Source organism: Metarhizium brunneum, chromosome 3, assembly GCF_013426205.1.
Source record: "Metarhizium brunneum chromosome 3, complete sequence".
In the NCBI taxonomy this organism is placed as follows: domain Eukaryota; kingdom Fungi; phylum Ascomycota; class Sordariomycetes; order Hypocreales; family Clavicipitaceae; genus Metarhizium; species Metarhizium brunneum.
The window spans coordinates 1,916,097-1,940,381 of record NC_089424.1 but is presented as its reverse complement, the minus strand read 5'-3'; the positions used below and the strand labels follow the sequence as shown (position 1 = coordinate 1,940,381).

Sequence of the window (24,285 nt, the reverse complement as noted above, 5' to 3'; positions counted from 1 at the left end):
CCAACAGAGGCTCTATCCCCCCTCTCGTCGGTATAGCCATGTACCAGTCGACCGCGATATCTTCCTACTTCACCACGCAGGGCTATCTCATACCCATCATATCCGTCCTCGCCGTCGCGATCCTGCCCCGAGACAAGTTCACCCAGACCTTGGTCCTAAACGTGCTCTTCATATGCATTGCATCTGCCATGTCCCTCCTGGCAGTCTGGTCTTCCGTCCAAGCGCGCCTCCATACCTCCTCTCCATCCTCTGCGCAGGGAGAGGTAAGCATGCCGCTGCCGTATAATTCATCCCAGTCGGCCGTCTGCGCCGTGTGGCTGTTCTTTAATATCTGGATCGCGAACCTCATACGGGCCAAGATGCCTTCCTTCAATCTACCCGTTGTCATCTATAGCATCTTGGTCAATACGAGCCTGACCGCAGGCCCTACCATCGGCACGACGATGGGAGCTACGCACTTTGTCAGGGAGTTGCTGTTGGCTAATTTATTTGGAATGGGGTTGGCTGCGGGAGTCTGTTTCTTCATCTTCCCTTTTGGCAGCCGCATGATTGTGATGGGCGAATTAAGACAGCTGATCGGCTTGTTGAGAAAGATGGTGCGCCTACAAGGCGACCATCTTGCCGCCTTGGCACGAACAGAGGAGCGCACCACAGAGACGATTTCGAATCATAAGGGGAAACAAGACGTCCCGCGTGAAAGGAAGAAATCGCAGTCGAGGAAAAAGGTAACGGCAAGAGGCAAAGTCGATCGCGGAGTTGCAACGACAGCCACTTGTCTGTCTGAGACGGTCGTGGAGATTCGCCGCCTGGCTGGCAAGTTATATGGCGATATGGTCTTTGCAAAGAGAGATATGGCTTGGGGAAAACTCAACGCCACTGATCTGGCGGATATATTCACTCTCATGTATAACATCACAATTCCGTTGTGAGTTTTTCCCGTGTTCCCTACTCGGAGCTTTCAAACGCAGCTCACAGCAGCAGAGTGTCGATGAGCACGAGCATGAGAATCTTGAAGGGAGATGACAAACCCAATGGGCAGAGCGAGGATAGAAGTTCAGAGACACAAGTACAGAATCAAATTGCTGAAAAAATACACACGTCTTTCCAGCTCCTCGCAGAGCCAATCGACCAGGGTCTCGAACATGCCGGTATCTGCCTGGAGATCCTCCCCAAGTCGAAGAAGTCGCAGAAGATGACACAAAGTGGAAACAGCCATGGTAATGTCGATATTGAGGGACGCGGTGGCCAGATCTACCCAGGAGACAAACGCTTTGGTGTCGTCGTCAACACCAAGATCGGCGATATATATACGCAAATAGGTAGCGGCCTCCGAACTTGGCTTTGCGAGCGGCTGTCGATGGCTGAAGACGATGCCCTTGCGAACAATCAGCCCCAGCTCTCGGCGAGTCTGTACTTGGAGCAGCTGATGCTTGCTGCAGGCGAGGCAATCCAAGGCCTCGTAGTCTTTGCCGACAAAAAGGTTGGCGATGGCACAATGAGGCACAAACAGCTGATACTTCCTTCCAGACATCTGCTGTGGAGATGGCTGAAAAGTATCGTGCGAAAAAGGGAGTCGGTTTCAACGCAGAACTCCGACGTCCTGGAAACTAATGACGACTATTACGGAGATGGCTACTGGGAAAAGAAGAATCCCGAGCGTCTTCCTCCCGCTGGAACCTGGCAGCACATTGGAGTTGGACTATGCAAGGTCTCCAACGTCCTGGGATCCAGGGAATCCGCCTTTGGATTTAGAGTCGCCTGTGCCGCCATGTCGGTAAGCATATTGGCCTTCCTGGAGAAGACCCAAAGCTTCTTCCAAGAGCAGAGATTGTTATGGGCCATGCTCACAATCACTCTGGGCATGACAATCAGTACGTCCCATATCTGCCCTCTCCGGGTTTTGAGTTTTTGAAACTTACAGCTTTCACAGCCTCTGGCCAGTCTATTTTCGGCTTCTTCTGTCGAGTGGGCGGCACATTTCTAGCTATGGTTTCGTCACTCGCCATATGGTATATTCCAGACCAAAAGACGCCCGGCATCATTGTATTCCTTTGGTTATTCATCTTTGTCGAATACTACTTCATCAAATTTCCCCGGCTTGCAGCTCCCGTCATAATCACAGTTACGACTCAGCTTGTCATTGTGGGCTATGAGCTACAGGTGAGAACGCTCGGCGAAGCTGTAGCCACTCGTTCAGGGCAGCCGTATTATCCGTAAGCTCTCCCTCGCGGTCTATGCTACTGACAATATGGCCACATGGCTAATGCAACAGTTGGTAGAATATACCTGCTAGGCCCCTACCGGCTCGCCGTCATCGCTGGAGGAAGCCTCGTTGCTTTCTTTTGGACGTTTTTCCCTTGCGCCTTGACAGACCGGACTTGGCTCAGACGGGATTTGTCAGCCGTCATGTACTTACTTGGCAATTACTTCAGTGTGCTAAGTTCGACAATGGAAGCGCAACTCGAGGAGGGAGCTGGGACAGGCGATTCAGAGACGGCAGCCGCCTGCCGCCTCGTGAAAGTTCGCCGCAAGATTTTTGGTAAAGTCATGCGTCTGAATTCCTCTATCGAATCCCATATCATGTGGCAACGATGGGAGCCCAGCATAGGCGGCAGTTTTCCAACCGATGCGTACGAAGAGATGTTTGAGCGCAACACTCGCATCACGGGATATCTGATGCTCATGAGCTACGTTTTAGCATCCGCATCATTGACAGAGCAGACCTACACCGACAATGATAGTACTGAACAACAGGCAGCGGGAGCTTCCGATGCCGAGGCCGAAGCGGCGTGTAAACATGGGAGGCAGCCAAACGTGAAAGTTCTGCAACAAATAGAACTAACACATCATATGGTCCTCTCAACACTGACTATGTTGTCAAACGCATTGCTTTCGGGTCAGAGATTGCCGCCTTTCATTCCAATGCCTCGACATTACGGGCCAGCAAAAGATCGAATGCTGCAGTCGGAAATTGGCGCCAAGGGGGCATCAAGAGGGGACGGTAACTCAATGCGCTCCCACTTGTATTCGGACAAGCACGGAAATTTGGCCTTGAGGATAATAGATCTCCGCGAACGACATGATCGCACCGTCCAGCGATACATCAGGAGTGACCGTCGATCCCGAAGAGGCGAAGTCGGCGGTGCCAGAGGCGGCAGCTTCGGCAGCTCCAGAGTAAACGACCCGATGACCACGAAACTTCGCGTCTACCTCTTAACACAAGTGTGCGGGGCGCTGGTGTGCGACGAACTCGAGGCTTTGGCGCGTGTCGTGGGTAGATTAGTAAGTATCGTGGACTTTGGCTCCTCCGTTACCTCTGGCAACGGGCACGTTGATCTCGAGGATGACACAGAGAACCTCGCCGCCGAGAAGCCAATATCAGAGCACAGTGCTGCTGCTTCGGCTACTTGAGCAACCGGCATGAGGCCAAAATAGCCACTCACCAATCGAACCTGCCTCACGTTAGATAAGTAAAGCGATACGGAGTAGTTTGCGTTGCAATTCCGACATGCAGCTCTTAATACAAACACATGATTTGCGTTCCACAAATGTCTCTAGAGTTGTGTGACCTACAGAACTCTCGGGTGCAATGTGACAATGTCACGGCATCTCGGGTGCCACATATATCTGGTTCCGACTGGATGCGATAGGAGAACAGGGTAGGAGGATCTCATGAACGCCAAGATCGTACGGGCCTCCCGTTCCGCAAAAGCTTGGCGAATAGCTTGTTTGTCTTCTACGCCACCAGTTTCTCCACGATGCCGCTCTTGGGAGTGTAAATGTTGCTTGCATATGGTTCTATGGAAATTGCCCGGCCGAGATACCAAGCACAGGGCATAGCCTTCAGAACCGCCTCGCTTTGCCATTAGTATTAGGGCAATGAAATGTCGTAGCCAATGAGCAAAAGACAATGTTGCGGTGTGTTTCTTGGGCCAGTTCATCCGGCAACAGGCTGATGGGATGTGCCTTGGTGAATGAAACCTTGCTTCGAACGGCACAGCGAGCCTGACAAGCATTTCCTGCATCCAGACGTCCTCAAGATGCTGGCATCTAAAAGACATCGAATAGCAATTCCAGGCGCTATCCGTAGCCCACGGCAACTTGGATATGAAAATGGGGATTTCCGTGGCCGGGGTCCAAATGGCATCAGCTCGAAGCAGGGATGTCCCATGGCTTCGAGCAGCTTGGTTGGGTGTCAAAATGAGCGTCGGTACGGAGTAAATTAATATTTTATCCGCAAGGGGCTTTGTGTGGCTAGAAAACCGCTCCCCTGCGAGGCCCGGCACAGCTGAAGATTGCCAAGACCAAAAGACGGGTTCCTTCAGAGCCCCTTGGCAGGCTGTGTTGTCGATGTAATGGAGCAACTAGAAAGTTTAGTTTTTCAGAGAAAGAACCGTGAGCAAACCACTTTAGACTTATGCTACATGGACCAGATGCCTATGAGACGGTGTAATGCCACCCCGTCTTTGGGAGTCTCATGTGGATCAACGTTTCGTGATGCCAACCTGTTGCCTCATTTGACAACGCGGAGTATTTCACGCCAGGCGACTCCAAAAAGCCAAAACATTCGTCCTCTGTAACGGGCTTTGATGGTAGGTATGCAACTTGAGCCCTACCGAGCTGTTCCAGGGACGTGACCACATCCCTTGCCTACCTAGGTAGACATCACATCGAATTCACGACTGGATCGATCGAGTCTTGGATGAAGATGGGACGACTTTGAGACTGATACTCTGTTTCCGAAGTCAAACACGGAGCTTAACGTATCAAGACTCTCCTGCAGACGACTGAACCAATTGGAGGCCGGCAGATGGCGAGTTTGTGCGGCACGCCAAACACAAGTCAGTAAGACGACGGGCTCTTTCACGCCGCCATTGCCCCAGATGGCAAGTTGACCAACCAAGTAGTACTCCGTATGTACCTCGAGGCGCCCTCGCTCAATGCCCAGAAGCTGTCGTCAGGGCTAGGATTGTTCGTCCAAAGGGCACCGTGGCGTACTCCGTACTGAGCGTCCCCAGGTTAGATCCCAGCGGCAAGCAGCCAAAATACTCAAACGGTGCCCCAATCAGGCCGGGAGCCTGCGCCTTCGTGTCCACCCTGGAGATTTAGCCCAAGCCCACGATCCACCTTGGCGCTCCAGCTGCCCAGTGCGGAAGAGGAGACTGGAGGTTCAGGAACAGGAAGCTACCGAAGCCGTGAGTGGTTTGGTGTTGGCCGGGGTTTTGTCAACAGTCTAGTCTAGCAGAGAGCAAACACTCACGAGGGTGACGGGAGAGCCTTAGTATGAGGAACCGAAGCAGACTCCATAGCTTCGAAGGGTCACAATTTTGGAAAAGGGAGAGAGGGATGAATATTGCACAGCAACAAAGCTGCAGAGTGATCCATGCCCTCATTGAGTGGCTGCAATCCCTTGGAGAACGGCGAGCGCCCCATGGAGAAGGACCACCAGCCGTTCCTCCCTCACAAAGAGGAACCAATCACATATTTCTATCTTGGCCGTCGTCTCTACCATCACCAGGCTCCAGGCCCAATTACTGGTGCCAGGCCGTGCGCTGCCGCCTTCATGCCCTTTATGCTGCCCGACTCTCGTCTCTCCGATTTAATACAATAGGTTCAACTTTCTCCTAATCCGAAAGGCATTGTTTCCCCCCTTCATGACTTTCTTCATCATCGATTTCTGTCGTAATCACCACCAGACAGCCGGATCACACGCTCTTCTTTTTCATTCAACATCCTCGGCTCACGTTGATTCAGCCGTCAATTCTCGAAAACCTGAACCCCCCCCCGGGCGGACCGGCATACTGTAAAATTGCCAATCGATATTAATACATGCGACTTCCTGTCAGGGAAGCAGGCTCATTTCCGGTCGGTTACCAGCCCGCCTGTTGTCGGGTTGCAAGCACGCGTTCACATTGCACCCGCCCCCTTTTTTGACTCCGTTCTGGCGCTTCCCCTGGAAGCCAAGGTTGGAGGGACTTTCAAGGCTAGGGAAACTTTAAGCACTCCATAGAGGGCTGCGAATTGGCGGTCACGACTTGGTGGTCGCCTTCATCCCTGCTTCCCGCACTGTCGTTTCAAGGCCCCAGTCACCCAGCTGCGACCGCGCATGCCCTTTGCAACAGCCAATTTACAAGCTTGTGGGTAAACTCTGTTGTCTCCGTGCTGCTGTCTCAATACAACCGTCTGGTACCATTGAGTCAACCCATTGCCGCCGACCGAGACTTTCATAGCAGTGGCAGAAGGCAGCCAGAGGAAGCCACCAACAGGCACACGCGATCTGTGTCTTGCCCTGACGGACCCTGGCGCCCCGTTCATCGACTTCCTGGTCTAGTAAAGCTCCCGGCTTCAACATTCCTCCGTGTTTTCTCTCTCCTACACTGACATCTTTATCTTGCCGGCAGCCGTGTTGTATTCGCCGTCACCAACATCTTCAGTTGACTGCGTGGAACAACCGACACCAGTCTGCTGGTGCTGCAATTATCCTGTCCGCCGTGTTCCCTTGAATAAGTTTGGTACCTCGTCGTGCGACCCCGGAAACAGGCTGCCCTGACCCGAGCAAGCAGGGGCAGTGACTGTGGGACCTGGTGTTCCAAGACGAGCCCGCTTGTGACCGGTGCTTTGCGGTGTCTCCTTTGTGTAAGACACTTTCGCAGCGCCTCCAAAATCCTGCCTCGCGCAACACCCTCCCTACCCTTCTTCTCTTGACCATGAGCCCTGTTGGCCGCAATGCGCCGCTATCTCCTATATCTGTAGGTGGAAGCGAGTGGTCACTATCCAAATACCCTTTTCGCGAAGAAGGCGGTCCTTATCCCAACGGTCGTGGTAACCTGGCGTCTCCCCCTAACTCGGGAGGCTCCATCGGAACCATGAGTATGAATGGCTTCCCTTCGGGGCCACGGAGTACAGGAGGTCCCTCACCGCCGCCATCGGTTGGCCGATCGAGCACTGGTACGAACCTCTTTGGAGGAAGCGATGGAGGCGGCAATGGTACGCGAGGCGGCGAACTGGACGAGTCCGTCCTGAGCGAACATTACATGGCCTTGAGGGCGTTTCTGAATGCCAGGGACAACAACGCGAGGCAACAACCAAACAAGGCGCGCGATAAACTACTACGCCTGTCCTCGGTACAATTCTTCGAGCTCAGTACAGATGTATTCGACGAATTGATGCGTCGGCAGGCAATGGCTAGGGCTGGTGGACCTAATGCGCCAAACGGCCCTCCGCAATTCCTTTTGCCGGAAAAGACATTTCACCCAAAGAGAAACCAAGCTCGCCAGCGACTCTCCTCGTTGGGCCCTCCACGGTTCCGAGATCTTGCCGCCGACGTATATCATGAGTTGGAGAGACGATTTCCTTCGTTCATTGCGCGGGATATTCCTCGAGGAGGCAGCTCCATGTCGATGCGCGGTGGTCCAATGAACCGAACTGGAACTCCTGCTAATGGCATGTTTCCTCCCAGAGGTCAAAGTCGCATGCGAAGGCCGTCCGATGCCAGCTCAATTCGTGGGGCGCCGTCGGCTCCAGATCTCTATAATATCCCCCCTTCACCTAACTTACCCAGTGGCGAATACGGACGGCCGATGCCAAAACAACTTAATCAAAATAATACCATTGTTCCCAACAAAAGTACCATGTTGGAGGAAGATGACGAAGCAGCGTCAGCTTCAGAGGTGAGACTTCATTCTAACGTGATGGGACCCCCAAGTATAGCTGACTTGAGATATAGGCGGACAAGAAGCTCATGGAAGACTACCAGAATCAAATCAGAGAACTCCAGGACAAATTAGCTGACATGGAAGACGCTATGAAGAAGAAAGAAGATGAGATGAATAGCGCGCTCGACAACGAGCGTTCGCGGGCTACGGCGACGAACTTGGAAAAGGAGGAGTGGGCAGATCTCAGGCTGGATCTTGAGAATAAACTTGCTGAAGCCCAGGATCTGAACAAGTCGATGAAGGAAGAATTAGACCGCATGCGAGCCGAACAGGAACAAAAAGTCCCCATCAACTCGGTTTCCGCTCTGCAGCAAGAAAACGACGAGCTACGAGAGTCATTGCGACAGCAGGAGCAAGTAAACGAGGAAGTCCGCCGAGAAGCACAAGAATTTCTCAAGGAGATGAGAGTCCTTTCACAGCAAAGTGCTGCGACTTACGATAACCAGCTCGAATTGGAAAAGGCAAACGAGGAATTAGAACGCGATGTGCGCCTTTGGAGAAATCGTTATGCTCGCTCCAAGACAATGCAAGGCGGATTGCGGGCTTCAACACATGGCATGTCCCTAGAACACGACGCTGGAAAACACGTACGGCACAAGGAATTTGTTGCCGACGATGGCGTTATCAAGGATTTTCTTGTCACCCAATTCCAAATTTCCATTGACGAACTGCTCCAAGCCGCACACCAAGAAACTCCCGAGAAGGCCCTTGATTCAATGAACAGGGTTGTGGTCAGCGTGCGTCAAATCACGAAAGCCTTGGACAAGTCAACACCTCATGATGACGACATTCAGCGACAGGGAAAGCTGAGGTCGAGAGTTGCAGCCACAGCCAATGCTCTCATAACCGCCTGCAGGAACTACGAAGCCGGAGCGGGATTATCTCCTGTATCCCTATTGGATGCCGCTGCTTCTAACCTCACCGCAGCCGTTGTTGAGCTTCTTCGCCTTGTCAAGATCAAACCGACACCTCCTGGCGAGCTTGAGGAAGAAGAAGACGGGATTATAACTCCTGTCGACTCTGCTAGCTTCTTCTCACCTGGAAGCACTACCCAGACTTCAAACCAGGAGAGCCTACCGCCGCCGCCGCCTTTTCAAGGCCTGGGTGGGGCGGGTGCCCGTGCAAGCGCTGAATCATCGGCATACAGCCCGATCAGCTCCCCAAGAGAGTCGGTTGACCCATTTCCTGTAAATGGATTGAATGGTATGGTAAACGGCGGAGGCTATATGGGCCTCGTCAAGGGTTCCAACGGATATCACGACAGTCGAGCCGATGATCTCAAGGTACACTCCTACGGCACATATGGCGGCCTGTGATTGCACATCGACGCCTCAGCTGACGGTGGTCCAGGTCTATTTAGATGACCAAACGGCTGTCCTAGTCTCGGATGTACAAAATCTTGTCAGCTACGTGCGCGGAAATGCCGAAATGGGGCAAATCACAAGTGAAGTTTTGACGATTGATGCGATTGTTGGCAAAATTCTGGGCGAAACCACGTCCTCTGGCTACGGTAGCATGACGACCAGACTGGCAGCAGTTCGCGACCGGCTTATGGAAGCCAATGAAAGAGGGCGAGACCTGGCGCAGTCCGCTGCCGGGCAGGACGACCACCCGCGGCGAACGTGGACACAAACACTGCCTCCGATTGCATTTGAGATTGCCCGTGAAACCAAGGAACTTGTTCAGAGAATTGGTGGGCTCAGTTCATCTGGAGATGTCGATGAATTTTCCTGATGCACGGCAGTGGCACGAATATTATGGTTACGTCAAAAGAATGAAACGATACATGGCCTTCAATAAATTATATAAAAGTCGAAGGCAGATGACGGGGAGGCGGGGCTACCTGGAATGTTTGGCATGATGATCAAGATTGAGCTCTGATTTGGGGCTTTGTTCGAATAGGAGATACCCCTTGGTGCATCAAGTGTAAATGTCTGATACGAGGCGACTGTTATTGTATAATGCTTGTTTATAATTATTTCCCATGGGCGTCAAATATTGATGAGAGGAGAAGGAGGAGGAGGAGGAGGAGGAGGACAAACAATGAAGCCGGTGGAAAACTAGTATCCTCGCATGGACTGTTGAGTGCGGTTAAGGGCCGGCGAGGTTGGGTATAGACAGAAAAATAACAGCAGGGTTGGTGTTGGGCCTTGGTGTGGGATGATTGCTTCGAGTAGTATGAAAGAAGAGCATTGGCTTGTGCAGGCCATGAATATATTATGAACCTGGCTTGAATGGAGAATAGGTTACGTAGCTAGCCATGCACTGACGCACGTGCACACGATGACTTCTTGCGAGGAGGCGGGCGTGGATATATGGACTGATGCTGGCATCGATGTCTTCTGTCTCGGGCGGCCAGGCTTTGTGGAATGACGGGATGTCGGAGTCGCATAAAGTTAGTCGGCACAAGAAAGGGTCTTGGGGGTGCAGCGGAATTACGTAGGTGGAGATGGATCTGAGTGTGCATGTGCTGCGAGATGGCGGATGGCTGGCAGATGGCAGGCGGACAGGGGCCAGACGAACTGACCAGGGCAGGCTCCCATGCTGTTAGGGTTGATGTGTGGGCCGGAAGCGGCATGAATCCCAGCAGGGAAGGAAGGGTCTTGGCGAGACATGCATGTAAGAGACCATTGAAGGGTGGCCAGCAACCGAACAATAAAGGCAGACGATTGAGACTTTGTTGACTTTGCCTCTGGGAAGGGGGCATTCCCCTTTTTGGCTGTGGATTCACGCAGGCAGAGAGAAAAGATTGAATGCTACCAGCCAGACATGTAGCAGAGCAGGCGGGTCAACTGCTCTTGGTAAGTACGTACATACTAAGTACTTGAGTACTTGGGTATCTGGTAGTAGTAGCAGTAGCAGCAGCAGTAGTAGTAGTACTAGTACGGAGTATGGAGAGAATTGCACATGTGTGCTCATGCAGGGGACTTGATTGATGGACGAGTCATTGCCCCGCCCCCACGTTGCAACAGAGTTTCCAACAAACTAGTAGACAGGAGAGACAGAGGAGACAGAGTGGCAGGCCTCTCAGAAGTGGCCATCTGGAAGCTTCATGTGATTCCTCTTGCGACTCGTGCGCCTCGAGAATGGCTGCGCTTGCGACACCGACTCGTACGTGTGGCAGCCGCCCACTAAGCTAGCCGAAAGTCTCCTTCGTCCCCCCTCAAGCGTCCTGGCGACTGCTGTGCCATTTTTGGCTGGCGGCGCCAATCATCGGACACTCCGACGGCCGTCTTGAATCGCTTCATGGCGACCCTCTGACTGACCCGTGCCTTGCGCAAAGCCAGACGATTATTCGCATCCCTTTGGAATTGTCATTCCGAGAACCGTCGTCTGGCATCAATTGGTCTACAAGTCATTAGACGACAGGAACACGGTCAAGACTCAAAGCTTAATCTTAACTCTTAAATCTTGACTCTTTGTTCTGGCGCTGTCTGGCGCCTTGCCCGCCCAACCTTCGCTTTTCCCTTCACCATCGGCAACTTGGCGTTTTGCCCTTTGTTGGAAGCGTCCTTTACGGTGCATACCTGTACGGTGCATACCCAGGCTGCGATACGACTGCAAGGGGAATACTAGATGGATGGCTATGGGCATCACGGTGGCGGCGCATCTGCATCGCCATCGCTGACCGTGGTGCCAGCGCCGCCTGAGGCGACGGACGTCGATAACATGCACATCCGCGGCCCTTCGGCGGTTGCGATCGGCCATGCGCATCGACAGACGACTCCTGTCGAGCAAGTCGATGACATTTTCCGTGTGCCGGGCGAGCGACCGGCCGATGCATCTCAGTCAGAAGGACCGACGACCATTCTCCAAGAACCGGCTGTTACGTCGGACGAGGTTGCGCAAGAGGCAGTGGCCCGTCCCGCATCCGACTTGGGTCGTATAATAGACAGCGAGGTCAAGTCGGGCGAGCAAGACACGATCAACAAGCTTCAAAGAAGCCCAGTAACTACCGAAAGCGTAGCTACTGGAAGCACAACTATCGACGACGCCGAGGCAGAGGCATCGGTGCCACAAATCCCTATCACCAGGGACGGTGCCGGGATGGACAACCCCAGGGACCAACCCAAAGAGCCCGACGTTGCACCGGATATCAAGCACAACTACGACCAAGTCGATGGCCATCGAATCCTGCGCCTCCAACCGACCAAAGAACAGTGGGATGACTTCCCTGCCGTCTTGGCTTATGCCAAAAGTCTTGGTGCGGAGGGAGACGGCTGCTTCAAGGTCATTATACCGGAAACACTGCAAGAGGAGCTGCCAGAGAAACCAGCCCAGAATTTGCTGGCCAATGCCTACAAGGTCAAGCTGATGAGGCGAACGTCGTTCTGGCAAGTCAGCACCGTACCCTCGGAAGGCGTATTCGCATCTTCATCCCAGTCCGGCACAGGGTTTTCCGAGCCTGTTGACGCACTTCTGAAGAACCTCAAGCATCTCTTCCGGAAGCAGCAAAACAAACAATTGCGCAACATCAGATACAGAGTCGACGTGCCCGCCTGGACCAAGACCCAAAGGCGTCTTGCAGGAGTTCCAGAGAAGAGCCCAATCTACCCACTAAAGGGCGACAAACTCGATAATACAAAGGCTGTCATTCCCGGCATCCACACCCCCTATGTGTACGAATCCGCCTCGGCCTTTGGCGCAACGTTCCAAATCCACGCCGAGGATTTCCGCCTCGCATCATTAAACCACCTCTACAAGGGCCGAAAAATCTGGATCGTCATTCCCACCACAGACGTCGATGTCGCAGAAAGGGCATTGGGCCGCGGCTTGGGCTGTTCGCAGTTTATGCGCCACCGCGCCGAGTTCTTCTTCCCCGATAAGCTGCAGAAGCTGGGCATACCATACAGGATTGTGGACCAACGGCCCGGCGAAACAATCGTCATTCTGCCCGACGCATACCACGAGGGCTTCAGCTGCGGGTACACCATTGCTGAAGCCAAGAACTACGCGGATCCAGCATGGACCACCGACTCTTACCAGCCGTGTCAGGCGAGCTGTAGGCTGGCCACCGCCATCCCTGCGGCCTTCATGAGACCTCTTGGGGAGGGCGAGCAACGACTGGATCTCTGTGCTGCCTATGGTGATGGGCTATCGATACCTGTTGTCGACTTGTCCAAGAAACGGGAACAGGGAGAAATGGATGGCGGCCAGGGGCCACTCTCGGAGGGGCTTGAAGCGCACGAGCCGAAACGAATCAAGGTGTGTGAATAGACGGGGGATTCTGGGCGTTTATTGGGCGTTACGGGTGGTTCAAGGAGGCAATTAAGGCTGACTAAATATGTATACCCCGGCGATGGAACTGTACGATGACTCGATGAGTAGCTATGATGGGTTGGTGTATTGATTATCTGGGAAGGTGCATGTATGCACGTGTGTATGAGTGTAGGTGTCGTGGGGAAAAGCTCAGTTGGCACCATTGGAGAAATGTTATCCTTTGTTTCCCGCAAAACCATCTACTAGATCTATCATGTCTAATTTGACGTCCTAACGCAAGGGCCTGGAAAAATTGAGCGGCAACGTCGCTGTGGGCCGTCCCTTGAAACTCAATCTTGAATTATCAATAAAGGAATGAACTGGCTCACTAGTACTGTACATGAGAAAAGCTAGAATACCCAAGGACCTGCGGAGTAGAAATCTTGTTGAATAAAGTAGAGAACTTGAATGCCGCCTCGGCGCCGGCTAAAAGGAAGTACCGGCGGATCCTACGGGAACGTGATGTGGAAAAGCGGGAAGGGAAAAAAAATCCGTCGCGTGTCACTGGCCAATTGCTTGTCGCGAAATGTCCGAGCCTTCCATTCCGAATTGACCCTCGACTACGACGTACTCCGTATTCAATTGACTTTTCTCTCACCTCTATTGATCACCGCCAGCTGTCCATCTTCCTCTTGCATCTCTTCCTACATCTTATACTACTTCCCTAATGCAATCGTAGACAGCACAGCGTTGAAGCCACTTTTTCTTTCATTCTTCCAGCAGGGTTCAGTCGCGCGTTTCGCGCAGCTTGCCTCCCGTCTCATCCGCAGATTCTCCCTCCCTCTACCAAAAAAAAAAAGCATCACCACCACAGTTAAAACCGCCATGCACGCGTCCGTGATTCTCGGCGCTGGCCTCGCCATCCGTGCCGCCGCTGCCGTTGCCGTCCCTACCCCCAGCGAGCCTCCCGTCCTGCGCCGCGACTACGACAATAACGACAACCTCCCTGCCGCTCCCTGGGTCACCGTCGACGACAACGGCAACCCCAGCAAGACGTTTACTCCCGTCTTCACCACCATTAGCGGCACGCCGTCGGGCATTGACCCGGCGCCTCACGACCTCACAGCCTCGGTGTACACTCTGACTAGTTTCGGGCACCTTTCCACTAGCACTGGTTTGCCGCCTAACCCGACTGCGACCAATGCCGGCACGAACCAGGGCTCCTTTTCGCGATGCTACAACAAGAACGGGCCGTATGCGCCATTCTGCCGCCCGTCGTACAATTCCAGCATTTACACTGGAAACACATATTACGGTGCGTCTTGAACCCCTTGGCCAAAAGGCAACCCCTCGAGACCAGTGCAGCTAACGAGATGCTTGTCCAAACCAGTCACCTGGGACCCGGACTACTACAACAAATCAGCAGCCACCCTCAACTCAACCTACTTTGTCAGCGTCCGCCTCGACTACCTCAACACCACCAGTAACGAGTACGTGCTCCTCGAGACGATCGACAAGAGCGTGCCTGCGAAATGGGGCTACTTCCCGCTCGCCGTGGACGGCAAATACCTCAAGGGCCAGAAGCACACCAACAACATCACCATTACCCTCATGGGCCACGACACGGAAAACAGCATCGCCTACAACAACAAGTCCATCCCGCTGCCCGTCGTTGTCTCTAACCCGCCCCTGGACCCTACGGCGCCTAGCAACGCCCCCAAGGGCAAAACCCTCACCATTGCTCTACCCGTGACCTTGGGCGTTATTGCCCTCATCCTCGTCGGCGGGTGCCTCTGGAACCGCAAGACGCGTCGCATTGAGCTCGGCAATATCATGAGCCGCTCTCGGCAAGGATACACGGGCCGCAGGACGCGGAAGCTCTTCAATCGCAGTCGCAAGGACAATGGCATCCAGCTGGATACCGCGCCGCTCTCGCCCCCGCCGTTTGACTACCGCGATACTGTTCCCGAGAGAGCTAGACGCGACAGCGACGCTCTAGGTAGCCTGACTGGAAGCCCCGTCCGTGGAACCTTTGAAGAGCCCGGCAGCACCGGGGGACGAAACACGTTCCGGGACGAGGTTCGACGGCAGGAGCGTGAGAGACGGGGCGACTTTTAGGTCGGTCAGGCCCGTGTATCTCGAGTATGAAGTGAAGGAGAGTATGAAGACGCTGGAGGACGAGGACCGCAGACGGCGCGAATGAAATGTATGCTGGCAATGTATCATGGAGAATCATATTTGGAAAGGAAGCATAGGGTCATTAGTTGGCAGTTTGATATTTAATACCTTATGTAGTGACGAAGGGCCCATAATAATACACCTCACGCTTATGAGTATAGTTGTACCATGTCGCGTAGGTAATGATTCATTTATTCGCGCCAGATGGGCATGCGTGTTGGCAATGCGGGCAATGCGGGCAATGCGATGGTAAAACAGTCATCATGTTGCGAAAACGCCTCTCGCCAGCCGTGACGTATAGAATGTATGTTGTATTAAGTTGATACGCAATCGTTACCGGCATACAATGTAGACTAGACAAAAGATGGGCCAGCATCCCCTGCACATATGCATGTCGGTTATTGCTCCTTTGCGCCTTTATCTCCGGCAGCCTTGCCCTTGCCGCCGCCTCGACCACCCGCTCCAGCAGCAGCACCAGCTCCAGCAGCACCTCCAGCAGCACCTTTTTGACCGCCGGCGCCTCCTCCTCCGCCGATGGCGTCAAAGAGCGCCGCGTGAACCGAGCGATGAGCCTCGCGGGCGGCATTGTCCTCTTCTGGCGGTATGGGGTCCTTGGCGCTCGCGGGGTTGGAGACGTACTTGACGTGGTCGGCGAGGATCGTGGCCAGGCCGCCGCCGCCGCCGCCGGCAGCGCGTTCCTGCATGCTGGCGCGCGCCGCTGCATAAATTAGTCTTGGGTCCAGTCAAGATTCAATCCAGGTGATGCATGTGTCCGGCCGGATATAAGCTTTGCACTATCTGCGTGGGGGTTCTTGGCTTACTCTGCTCGACGGGCTGTGCCCAGGCGGCGCTAGCCAGGAACACGGCCCCGGCGGCGATGCTCGGCGTGAAGAAGCGCATTGTTGACAGGGTGGGAAGAAGGGGGGGGAAAGGGTAGTATTAAAGTTTTTAGTTGGATGCGATGAGAGCTGAATGGAATGCGATGTGAGGATTTGGAAACTATTTGCACTCTCTTCTCGAGGAGGCAGACTTGTTTTATAGCTGGTCTTGTACATACGGACTCTGGAGTATACGGCGCTGCTTTGTATACTATTGGGTTTTCTTCTTCTTCCATGTCTCCCTCTTTTTTTTTTGGCATCGCCAACTACAACATTGGATGTTTGGCAGATCCACTAATCGCCGAGGCATCTGGGAAGAAGAGTGCTGTTGATGTTTGAGAATGTGTGTCACGGTCTGAGCGGCTCTGGCTCTTGTACCAGACTCATATTTCCATGTGCCGCAGACTCCAGAGCCTCGGACATGGTGACACTTCGGCTGTCGCCAGCGTGCGTGGGCGCCGCCGGCCAGTAGGCCACAAGTTGACTGGTCGATGTCGACTTGACTGGCTAAGGATAGTGCTAGGCAGCGGACAAGTTCGGGGACTTTTTGTTTGTGTTATTTTTAGCCATGGCCATGCTGGGCGGCATCATCACACACAGAGACACTTGCTTTGAAGTGCAGAGGTCCTCCTGCTCTATTCGACCCACTTCTTCCATGTTACCTGAAGTCTAGTACCTAATGATACTTGGGCCAACGAGAGCAGCTAATTATCCTTTATACCTCTCTATATACCTACTTAAGTAGGTATTTAAAGATGGTGGTACCTAGGTACTTATTATCATAAGATTTCTTAGTAAATTTACCTGTCCTCTACCCCCTAACAGCATTTGTTGTTGCCCAGAACCCTGGTCCGCTACAGCCATGAGACCTTTGCATACTTAAGTAAGTATTCAAAGGGATTGATGCGTTCAATGTTTTGAAACTCCATGGCAGTTAGTGGGGCACCGCGGGCTGAACCAACATTGAAGTGCGTGCGCTCATCACATGGGAGGAGGGGCAACAAGTCGATACTACTAACATTGAATGAGACATTCGGACTTTGGGACGAAACTCGCGCCCCTAGTCAAATGCCCCGAACACCGAACCCTTCTCAGGTCCCCTGGCGCACTTGGCCGAAATGTCGAGGTGCCTGGCCCTACTCCTCCACCGTCGCTGATGACAATAGGCAGCTGTCCATGCCCATAGTTTGTCAGAACTCGTGCCGCCAAATGCTATTCCTCTTCTTGTACCGACGGTCGAAGCTTGCACAAGGCACTTTGTCTAGTGGCGCTGGCTCTGTCCGTCCAGAATTCCAAGGATGAGCTGCGTGTTTAAATCCCAGTCACCTGCGATTCTTTGTCGGTGCAACCTGCACCCCTCAAGTCTCAAGTGCTTCCAGAGCCTGTTCGATGCCGCATCGACGCAAGTGCATGCATTTCTTGTCCAGGTACTCCGTTCTCCGTCTTGGCAGATAGTATTTCCAAATCGGGGTTAGTCGGCCCCAACACCACCCACCCGCCAAACCACCATCAGTGCATCACATTCACCCAGGCCATCATCAATGCCCTCAGTCCCGGGCCAGCACGCGGGCATCCTACGCGAGGAAAACATTGCCCTCCGCCAAATCCTAGGATACCGCCTCGAATCCCTCCTCCCTGCTCCGCCATACAACCTGCCCCCAATCAGCCACTCCCTCCCCGGAACCCACATCAAAGACGTCCTCCTCGTGGCCGTAGACGTCGACACTGGCGGGGGCTACGAAGTCATTTCCCCAGGTCAAAGCTTCCACATTGGCGTCTCCATCTTGGACACGCGCCACCTCATCACCACGCAGCTACGCCATCCCGCCGCCGCCATCTCCTCGCACCAATTCATCAACACAGACTCGCGGCCATGCAGGTGGGCCGCCCGGTCGTTCCTCTTCGGGGACACGGAGCGCATCGCGCTGCCCGACTTCACCACCAGATTCGCCCGCCTCACCGCGGGCAGGGCCTACGTGCTCGTCGCCCACGGCACGCGCGAGGAGATCAAGTTCCTGAATAACCTGGACCCCGAAATCGCTGCCCGCGCCGCCTACATCATGGACACGGTCAAGGCTGCCCAGCACCCGCTCCAGCTGTACTACCGCTACAGCATAGAGAAGCTGCTGGACGAATTCGCCATTCCCTACGCGAACCTCCATGCCGCCGGCAACGACGCACACTTTGCCCTCAAGGCCCTGCTCATGATTGCCGTGCGCGACGGCCGTATGGCGCCCGAGACTGCTGCCGCCAGCCAAGAGCTGTTCCGCACCCTCGACGCCATTGCCCACGCCCCTGTTGCGCTGCCCGTGTGGATTGACAGGCCGCCGCTGGATGCGAACCCCAACAAGACGAAGCTGGGTGTCAAGGCCAAGCGCCGCCTGAAGAAGGCGAGAAGGGAGGCGAGGCGCATCTTCCCGGAACTGCCTTACTGCGGGGATTCAGACGGACAAGATGCCGAAGTCCGTGAGGAACAGCATGCCTCCCTTCCATCATGACTTGAGACTTTGTTGGCTCAAAAGCAACACTGCCTCCATGCCTCGCTGCATTGTAGCTCTTAAGAGCAATTTCACTGCTGTCAGAGGTGACCGTGCCAGCGGACCAAATGGTTCATCGTCTAAGAAGAGGTCTGTCAAAAAATCCAGCCATCACGATTTAGACTACAGGCTCGTGATATACGGCCTATAATTGATAGAGTCTGGTTTGATTGAATTATCAAAAAAGAGCAACAAATTCAATTACAAGATGGAAGGAGAGCGCCCTCGCACTGCAACACGGCCAAGGTTAAATGAACACGCCAAATGTATCCATTGTTATTTATGGGTTGAAGCCGAAACGCCACACTTTTGACTTCCAACAGCGATCAATGGGCCGTACGATAATCATCTGAAAACTTTATCCGTTGTCGTAAAGCACAATAGCTTAAGGGTCCGAAACATCAAAGCCGCGGTCAAAAGGAAATCATTCGATCCCCCCCTCCCCGTCCCTCATAACAAGTTCCGCTTCAGCCAACGTCGAATCTCGACATTGCAGTCCAGAGCACCAATAACCTCCTATTCCCGGCCATCGCATCTGGCCACCCAGCCCACAAAGTCCCTCGGCACATAAGCTTTCTGCGCGCCGTAGTACAGCACCGTAGCGGTGATGACCTGAAACAAACAGGTCGCCGCGTGCGGGAGGCATGTGTCGATGTGCTTTGACAATGCCGGTGGGGATGCAACCGTCACCCGCGCGTGGCGCCCACGACGGATTCTCGCAATCTACCACGATGGGCCCATATATAACGGTCTGTACGATGCTCGAGAGTCAAAAGTGGGTAGCATCTAAAACGTGCCTCATTTCCGGCCACAAAGACTATAATGTAGAGTTTGCGCTCGTGGTGGGCATCACCGAAGCCTTAGAAACAAAAAAGTTACACAGAGAGCTTCTGTGCGGACAGGCCCATTATTTACCGCCGAGGAGGGAAAAACCACTACAGTCATGTGTAGCTCGACGAGGAAAGGTATATATAATTGGCCTTGTGTGTCCTGTGGCATCGTGGGAAGCAGCACCTGGTCATCATCTCAGTGATCTCACGCCCACACCAGCCTTCATCTGATACTTACTCACACTCGTTTGCAACAACAACACCAACAGCAGCCGCAGCAGCATTATTCTTTCATTATAATCAACAGTCCTAGTCGTTGAGCTTGTTTCTTACTTACTTACTTTCTTTCTTTCACCTTTCACCTCTATCACCTACCTGCTATTTACACGCAGCACAACAAGGACCAAAATGCGGCCCCAAAACGTCATCGCTCCCCTCGTCATCGTCCTCCAGGGACACGCGGCCGTGGCCGTTCCCATCTTCGGCGCCCTCGGCAACATGGTGGACAGCTTCCTATCCCCCCTGACGGGCGCAGTCGGCGGCGGCAGCGGCAGCGGCCAGGCGCCGACCAGCGAGCAGATCGACACGGCGGCGCGCGCCTGGCGCAACGACACGGGCACCGTGTCCAACTTCCTGTCCAACGCCGAGTCCATGGACCCCCAGGAGCTCCAGCGGCAGGGCAAGATTGCGCTCGACGCCGAAAACGACGAGCTGCTGCACAAGGCCGTCCTGGACCGCATGTTCCTCAACGGCACGGCGGCCGCGAGGGACGCCGGCGTCGCCGACGCCAACGACGTGCTGGTCAACCAGGACACGTTCCAGTTCATCGTCGACGGGCTGACGCTCATGTCCAAGCGGGGGTCGACCATGAAGCCCGACGAGGTCAAGACGCTGGTCAAGGCTATGAACCAGGACCGCTGCCCGCACGTGCTGCCCGCCATTGACAAGTACATGGCTGCTGCGCAGGGCGCCGTGCCCGGCGGCGACAAGTCGCTCAAGGCGTACCGGCCGACCAACTGCTAATTTCTGAGCGGACGGGAGCTCGGCGAGAACGGATGGGTGGTGGTGGAGGTTGTTGTGTAAGCGGGCGAGCAGGAGGAGGGGGACTGCTAATAGGGGCACATTTGTTTGTTTGCCAAATATCTTGATTCGAGTGTTGTGTAGGAAATTTTAATCTTGTCGAGGGCGTAATAAAGTCGATTTCTGTTTGCTTCTCGTATTGTATACCTGGCTGCATCTGTCGAGAACGTGACGACCAAGACTTGTACTTGGGCGAGCGGCATGTATACAAGGGTGAATCCTGGCCATGCGCGGCCACAACCCCGGAAGTGTGTGTTACAATTCCACGTGCGGCGCTTGACTAGTCCCTACGGTAGGTGGCCGCGGGTACCCGTGAGACAGATTCGGACACATGGTTCGGCGGCCGGAGGTGCGGGGCGGGGCCGGGGGAGACGTTTATGCACGATTTAAATAGAAACACGGGTCTAAAAAAGAAAAATAGGCAGCTGGCACATTGTGCAGAGTAGCTACGGAGGAATAAATAGTAGTAGTCATAAAAGTACATGTAACAGTATGCTCCACTGAAAAAAGACGTAATAAAAAGCGCTGTATTTCCGGCCCCCCAGGTCACAAGATAAAAATAGTCGTTGGCAGGCACAACCCAAAAAAAAAAAAGAAAAGAAAAGAAGTTCCTAATCATGCAGCGAAAACTCCCCGTCGGGCGACATCATCGGCAGCATATCCAGATACGACATTCCTGGCACGGTAACAGGGAACACGCTCTCGCTGTCGTCGTCGGTCACGATGCTCCGGTTATCCGAGCCCGAGGCCGACGCGGGGCCCGAAGACGCCGCCGCCGCCGCCGATGCCGATGCGGACCCGCCGCCCATTAGCAGCGGGCACGGACACGACGTGGGCTTATTCTTAATCTTCTCAATGGCCGCGTTGAACAGGCAGTGCGTCGCCTTGGCCGAGACGTGCGTCGTGCGCAGGTTTTCGAGGAGCACCATGCACAGGTGCAGGTTGTGCTCGCCCGCCTGCCGCGTCGGCTGGCTCGAGGACATGAGGTCGACGAGGTGCACCTGCATCGAGGGGATTATGGCAATGACGCTGCTTGCGCGCGTTAGCTCTTGTGCTTCTGCTGCTGGTGGGTATTTTGGGGAGGGGGGGAAAGGACTGTACGTGAGCATGTGGACGTGCGTGGTGAGGCCTTCGCCTATCATGACGTTGATCAGGTGCGTGATGCGGAGCGCCGAGGCGCGCATTTTCCGGAGGCACAGAGACTGGAGGGAGTCGGTGTGCTTGGCTGGGCTTTCGTACGGCAGGCTATGGTTCTGGGGGATGTACAGGATGGCTGTTGTTGCTCTGGGGCAGGGACTCGGTTAGACATGTATATACGGAGTGATACACGGCGTCGTGATGGGAGGGGAGGGAGGGATGGTTGCGTACTCGTGATACAGCCGGATCTGGTGTACGTGGATCATGACGAGCTCGCTCCTGTGGCTCCCGGCCGGGAGGTCCGCGAGGTGCGCCTCGATCTCGTGCTCCATGTAGTCGATCTGCTGGCGCGTCGGGCCCGACGACTTAGCCGTGTAAAAGGACGACAGCACGCTGCCCAGGGTCGCGCTGATCCTGACGAGGCACAGCCACAGGCGGGCCAGCTCGTTGATCTCGTAGGGCAGGTAGCGGTGGTAGATGTCGTCGGGGACCTCGACGGGGGCCGACGCGAGCTGGACGCGGGTCGGGATGGGCGTCGTCACCTCGCTGAGGAGGATGCGCACCGGCCGGCTGTAGGCGAGGCACAGCCAGACGTCGCGGCAGTAGACGCTCCAAAAGAGCTGGATCCAGAGCCGCGAGTTGCCGGCGGGCGAGTCGGGCGAGTCGGGAGGCGGCAGACGGTGAAGCCCGGCCGTGTAGGCGAGGTTGATGGCGACGCCGATCCAGTACCACGGCCCCTTGACGTCGTTGAGGCACCCGAGCCGGTAGCTCATCAGGTACGTCGACTGGATGAGCGCTATCGTTTCCCGTTCGTACTCCAAGTCGTAGAGCGCCTTTGCCCGCTCAAACGCCGCCGCCTTGACCTCGATCCTCGTCGCCCCGAGCTCGTTAGTCGGCAGCTGCTCGTCGATGAACTGCAGACACTGGTCAGCTCCGTCTCGGCTCTCGACCCCCGGGTGTGGACGCGACTCACGCTGCCTGCCGCGGCAAATATGCTCCAAAGCAGCAAGACGCTCACGTGGCCGGTCGTGTAGCGATAGACAAAGTCGGCCACGTCGATGACGGGCGCAAAGGGATGCACATAGTGAAAGTAGGCGCGGAGCAACGCGTCCTGCAGCTCGCGAGACGGCAGGCTGAAGCAGCCTCTTTGCTCCAGATACTGCCAGTCCTGCGGGGTCAGTGGCGTGCTGTTGTTAATGGGCAGGAAGGCATGTCGGGAGGATTTGAGGCCATCGTCGCGGCAAATGTTGATGGCCAAGGCTAGCGGTCCCCTTTCGTCGCCTAGAAGAATGAAACAAGAATTATGAGTCTGTCATACACTGGGAAAGGAAAAAGGGACAAGAAGAAGCAGAAGAAGAGAATAAAAGAACATGTCGTACCTAGGTAATACGGGCTGCGAGTTCCATTCATCTGGTCGTCTCGCGGAGGGCCAGGCGCAAACCCCGACACCATGCCCGCGGCGCTGGATGCCGCCTCATTCGCCTGGAGACCCGGGGGATATCGGCGGCCGGAAATGTCGTCTGCCTCATTTTCGGGGTGATCATGGCTGTGTGCCGGCGACGTCGAGTTGCCCTGCTGGCTGTCGGGCGTGGCGCGAAGCTGATCCGGGTTTCTAAATGGAGCGTACCGACGCCTGTTTTAGCCGCCGTCGGCGATGTTTTCCAATGCATTGTATATTGTATACAATTAAACGGAGGGCAGGATAGGGAATACGGTACATTCGTCTTTTCCTCTGCGCAATCTCGCATACGGCGCCGTCTGCGGCGCAATTCGCGCAGGGTATCCCCGACAGGGCGACGTTGCATCGCACCTTGCGGCCGTGGCAGGCTTTGCAAGCTACAGTAGATCGTTTATAGAACCGACGAGGTCTGGAGGGGGACCTGGATTGATCTTGGCGTGTTGTCATTTTGTCTTTTCCCTGGTATTCTTGTTTATTCAACATGCAAAGTAGCTAAAGGGGGGGGAGGGGGCGGGATGGGCGGTTGTGAAGAAGAACAAAAAAGAAAAGAATTATATAAATAAATAAATAACGACAATTTCAGATCCAATGAGCATTGATCATGTACATATTCTCGAACCTCCCTCTTAATGTAGCAGTAGCTGCCACCGGCCCGCTGTCGTGGCCAGGATGCAGGGATTTCTTCTAATTTAGTAACCGAAGCGAGAAACGAGCACAGCCCTGCGAAGCTGCGCTCGGATCCGCAGCGTGCAAATCATGCAGGGCGTTAGTTTCAGTTTGGAAAGCGCCAGGTGCTTATCAGGGATGCCGCCTCACCGTAGGGCTACGACTACGGCTAGGAAGGATGAGTGATCAAGAGTTGTGCCGACCGAAGGTGAGCGGGTGAGCGGTCCAAGTCGATCTGCCGTTGCAGCGGAACCCACGTCTGGCAATACCGATTCGATAAACGAATGCGGCCAAGGCGTGGCAGACTGGAGAAAGAAACGCCACAACCTTGTTTAGTGACGTGCTGCTGCTGGTGGCTGCTTCAATGTTGGCTTTAGCAGCCCGGATATCCGGACGGCGCCGGAAATGCTACCGATTGTCATCTGTCTAATGAGTACATATAGAGGCAAGAATCAACGCTAGGACTCGATAGACAGCACTATGCAGTTGAGCTTTGGTTTGGTGCCTTGCATTTCGGCAGATGCTGCCGACTATTCTGCATGGGCCGTTTGGCCGATCAATGATATGCCTATGCCCATGCCAGGCTCTGTACGCCAGACACACAGC

General features: G+C 54.5%; 8 protein-coding genes across 8 annotated transcripts; 6 read left to right on the top strand and 2 right to left on the bottom strand.

Annotated features, from left to right (window-relative positions):
- Positions 1 to 38: 38 nt before the first annotated feature.
- Positions 39 to 3,411, top strand: G6M90_00g058520 (uncharacterized protein; the record flags this gene model as incomplete). The annotated part of the gene is made up of 4 exons (XM_014688942.1): positions 39 to 925; positions 982 to 1,871; positions 1,931 to 2,213; positions 2,280 to 3,411. The coding sequence occupies 4 exons, from the start codon at positions 39 to 41 to the stop codon at positions 3,409 to 3,411; spliced, it is 3,192 nt and encodes a 1,063-aa protein (XP_014544428.1).
- A 3,296-nt stretch (positions 3,412 to 6,707) lies between these two features.
- SPA2 lies at positions 6,708 to 9,449 on the top strand (the record flags this gene model as incomplete). Its single annotated transcript, XM_014688941.1, has 3 exons — positions 6,708 to 7,670; positions 7,727 to 8,998; positions 9,066 to 9,449. The coding sequence occupies 3 exons, from the start codon at positions 6,708 to 6,710 to the stop codon at positions 9,447 to 9,449; spliced, it is 2,619 nt and encodes an 872-aa protein (XP_014544427.1).
- A 1,842-nt stretch (positions 9,450 to 11,291) lies between these two features.
- Kdm4d (Lysine-specific demethylase 4D) lies at positions 11,292 to 12,932 on the top strand (the record flags this gene model as incomplete). Its single annotated transcript, XM_014688940.1, has 1 exon — positions 11,292 to 12,932. The coding sequence occupies one exon, from the start codon at positions 11,292 to 11,294 to the stop codon at positions 12,930 to 12,932; it is 1,641 nt and encodes a 546-aa protein (XP_014544426.1).
- An 867-nt stretch (positions 12,933 to 13,799) lies between these two features.
- Positions 13,800 to 15,032, top strand: G6M90_00g058490 (uncharacterized protein; the record flags this gene model as incomplete). Its single annotated transcript, XM_014688939.1, has 2 exons — positions 13,800 to 14,229; positions 14,305 to 15,032. The coding sequence occupies 2 exons, from the start codon at positions 13,800 to 13,802 to the stop codon at positions 15,030 to 15,032; spliced, it is 1,158 nt and encodes a 385-aa protein (XP_014544425.1).
- A 458-nt stretch (positions 15,033 to 15,490) lies between these two features.
- G6M90_00g058480 (uncharacterized protein) lies at positions 15,491 to 15,992 on the bottom strand (the record flags this gene model as incomplete). The annotated part of the gene is made up of 2 exons (XM_014688938.1): positions 15,491 to 15,810; positions 15,914 to 15,992. 2 exons carry the CDS (start codon positions 15,990 to 15,992, stop codon positions 15,491 to 15,493), a joined length of 399 nt encoding a protein of 132 aa, XP_014544424.1.
- A 1,519-nt stretch (positions 15,993 to 17,511) lies between these two features.
- G6M90_00g058470 (uncharacterized protein) lies at positions 17,512 to 18,468 on the top strand (the record flags this gene model as incomplete). The annotated part of the gene is made up of 1 exon (XM_014688937.1): positions 17,512 to 18,468. One exon carries the CDS (start codon positions 17,512 to 17,514, stop codon positions 18,466 to 18,468), a length of 957 nt encoding a protein of 318 aa, XP_014544423.1.
- A 1,277-nt stretch (positions 18,469 to 19,745) lies between these two features.
- Positions 19,746 to 20,360, top strand: G6M90_00g058460 (uncharacterized protein; the record flags this gene model as incomplete). The annotated part of the gene is made up of 1 exon (XM_014688936.1): positions 19,746 to 20,360. One exon carries the CDS (start codon positions 19,746 to 19,748, stop codon positions 20,358 to 20,360), a length of 615 nt encoding a protein of 204 aa, XP_014544422.1.
- A 668-nt stretch (positions 20,361 to 21,028) lies between these two features.
- CTF1-B_2 (Cutinase transcription factor 1 beta) lies at positions 21,029 to 23,460 on the bottom strand (the record flags this gene model as incomplete). Its single annotated transcript, XM_066130666.1, has 6 exons — positions 21,029 to 21,446; positions 21,519 to 21,701; positions 21,786 to 22,468; positions 22,528 to 22,835; positions 22,934 to 23,187; positions 23,273 to 23,460. 6 exons carry the CDS (start codon positions 23,458 to 23,460, stop codon positions 21,029 to 21,031), a joined length of 2,034 nt encoding a protein of 677 aa, XP_065986917.1.
- Between the last annotated feature and the right edge of the window lie 825 nt (positions 23,461 to 24,285).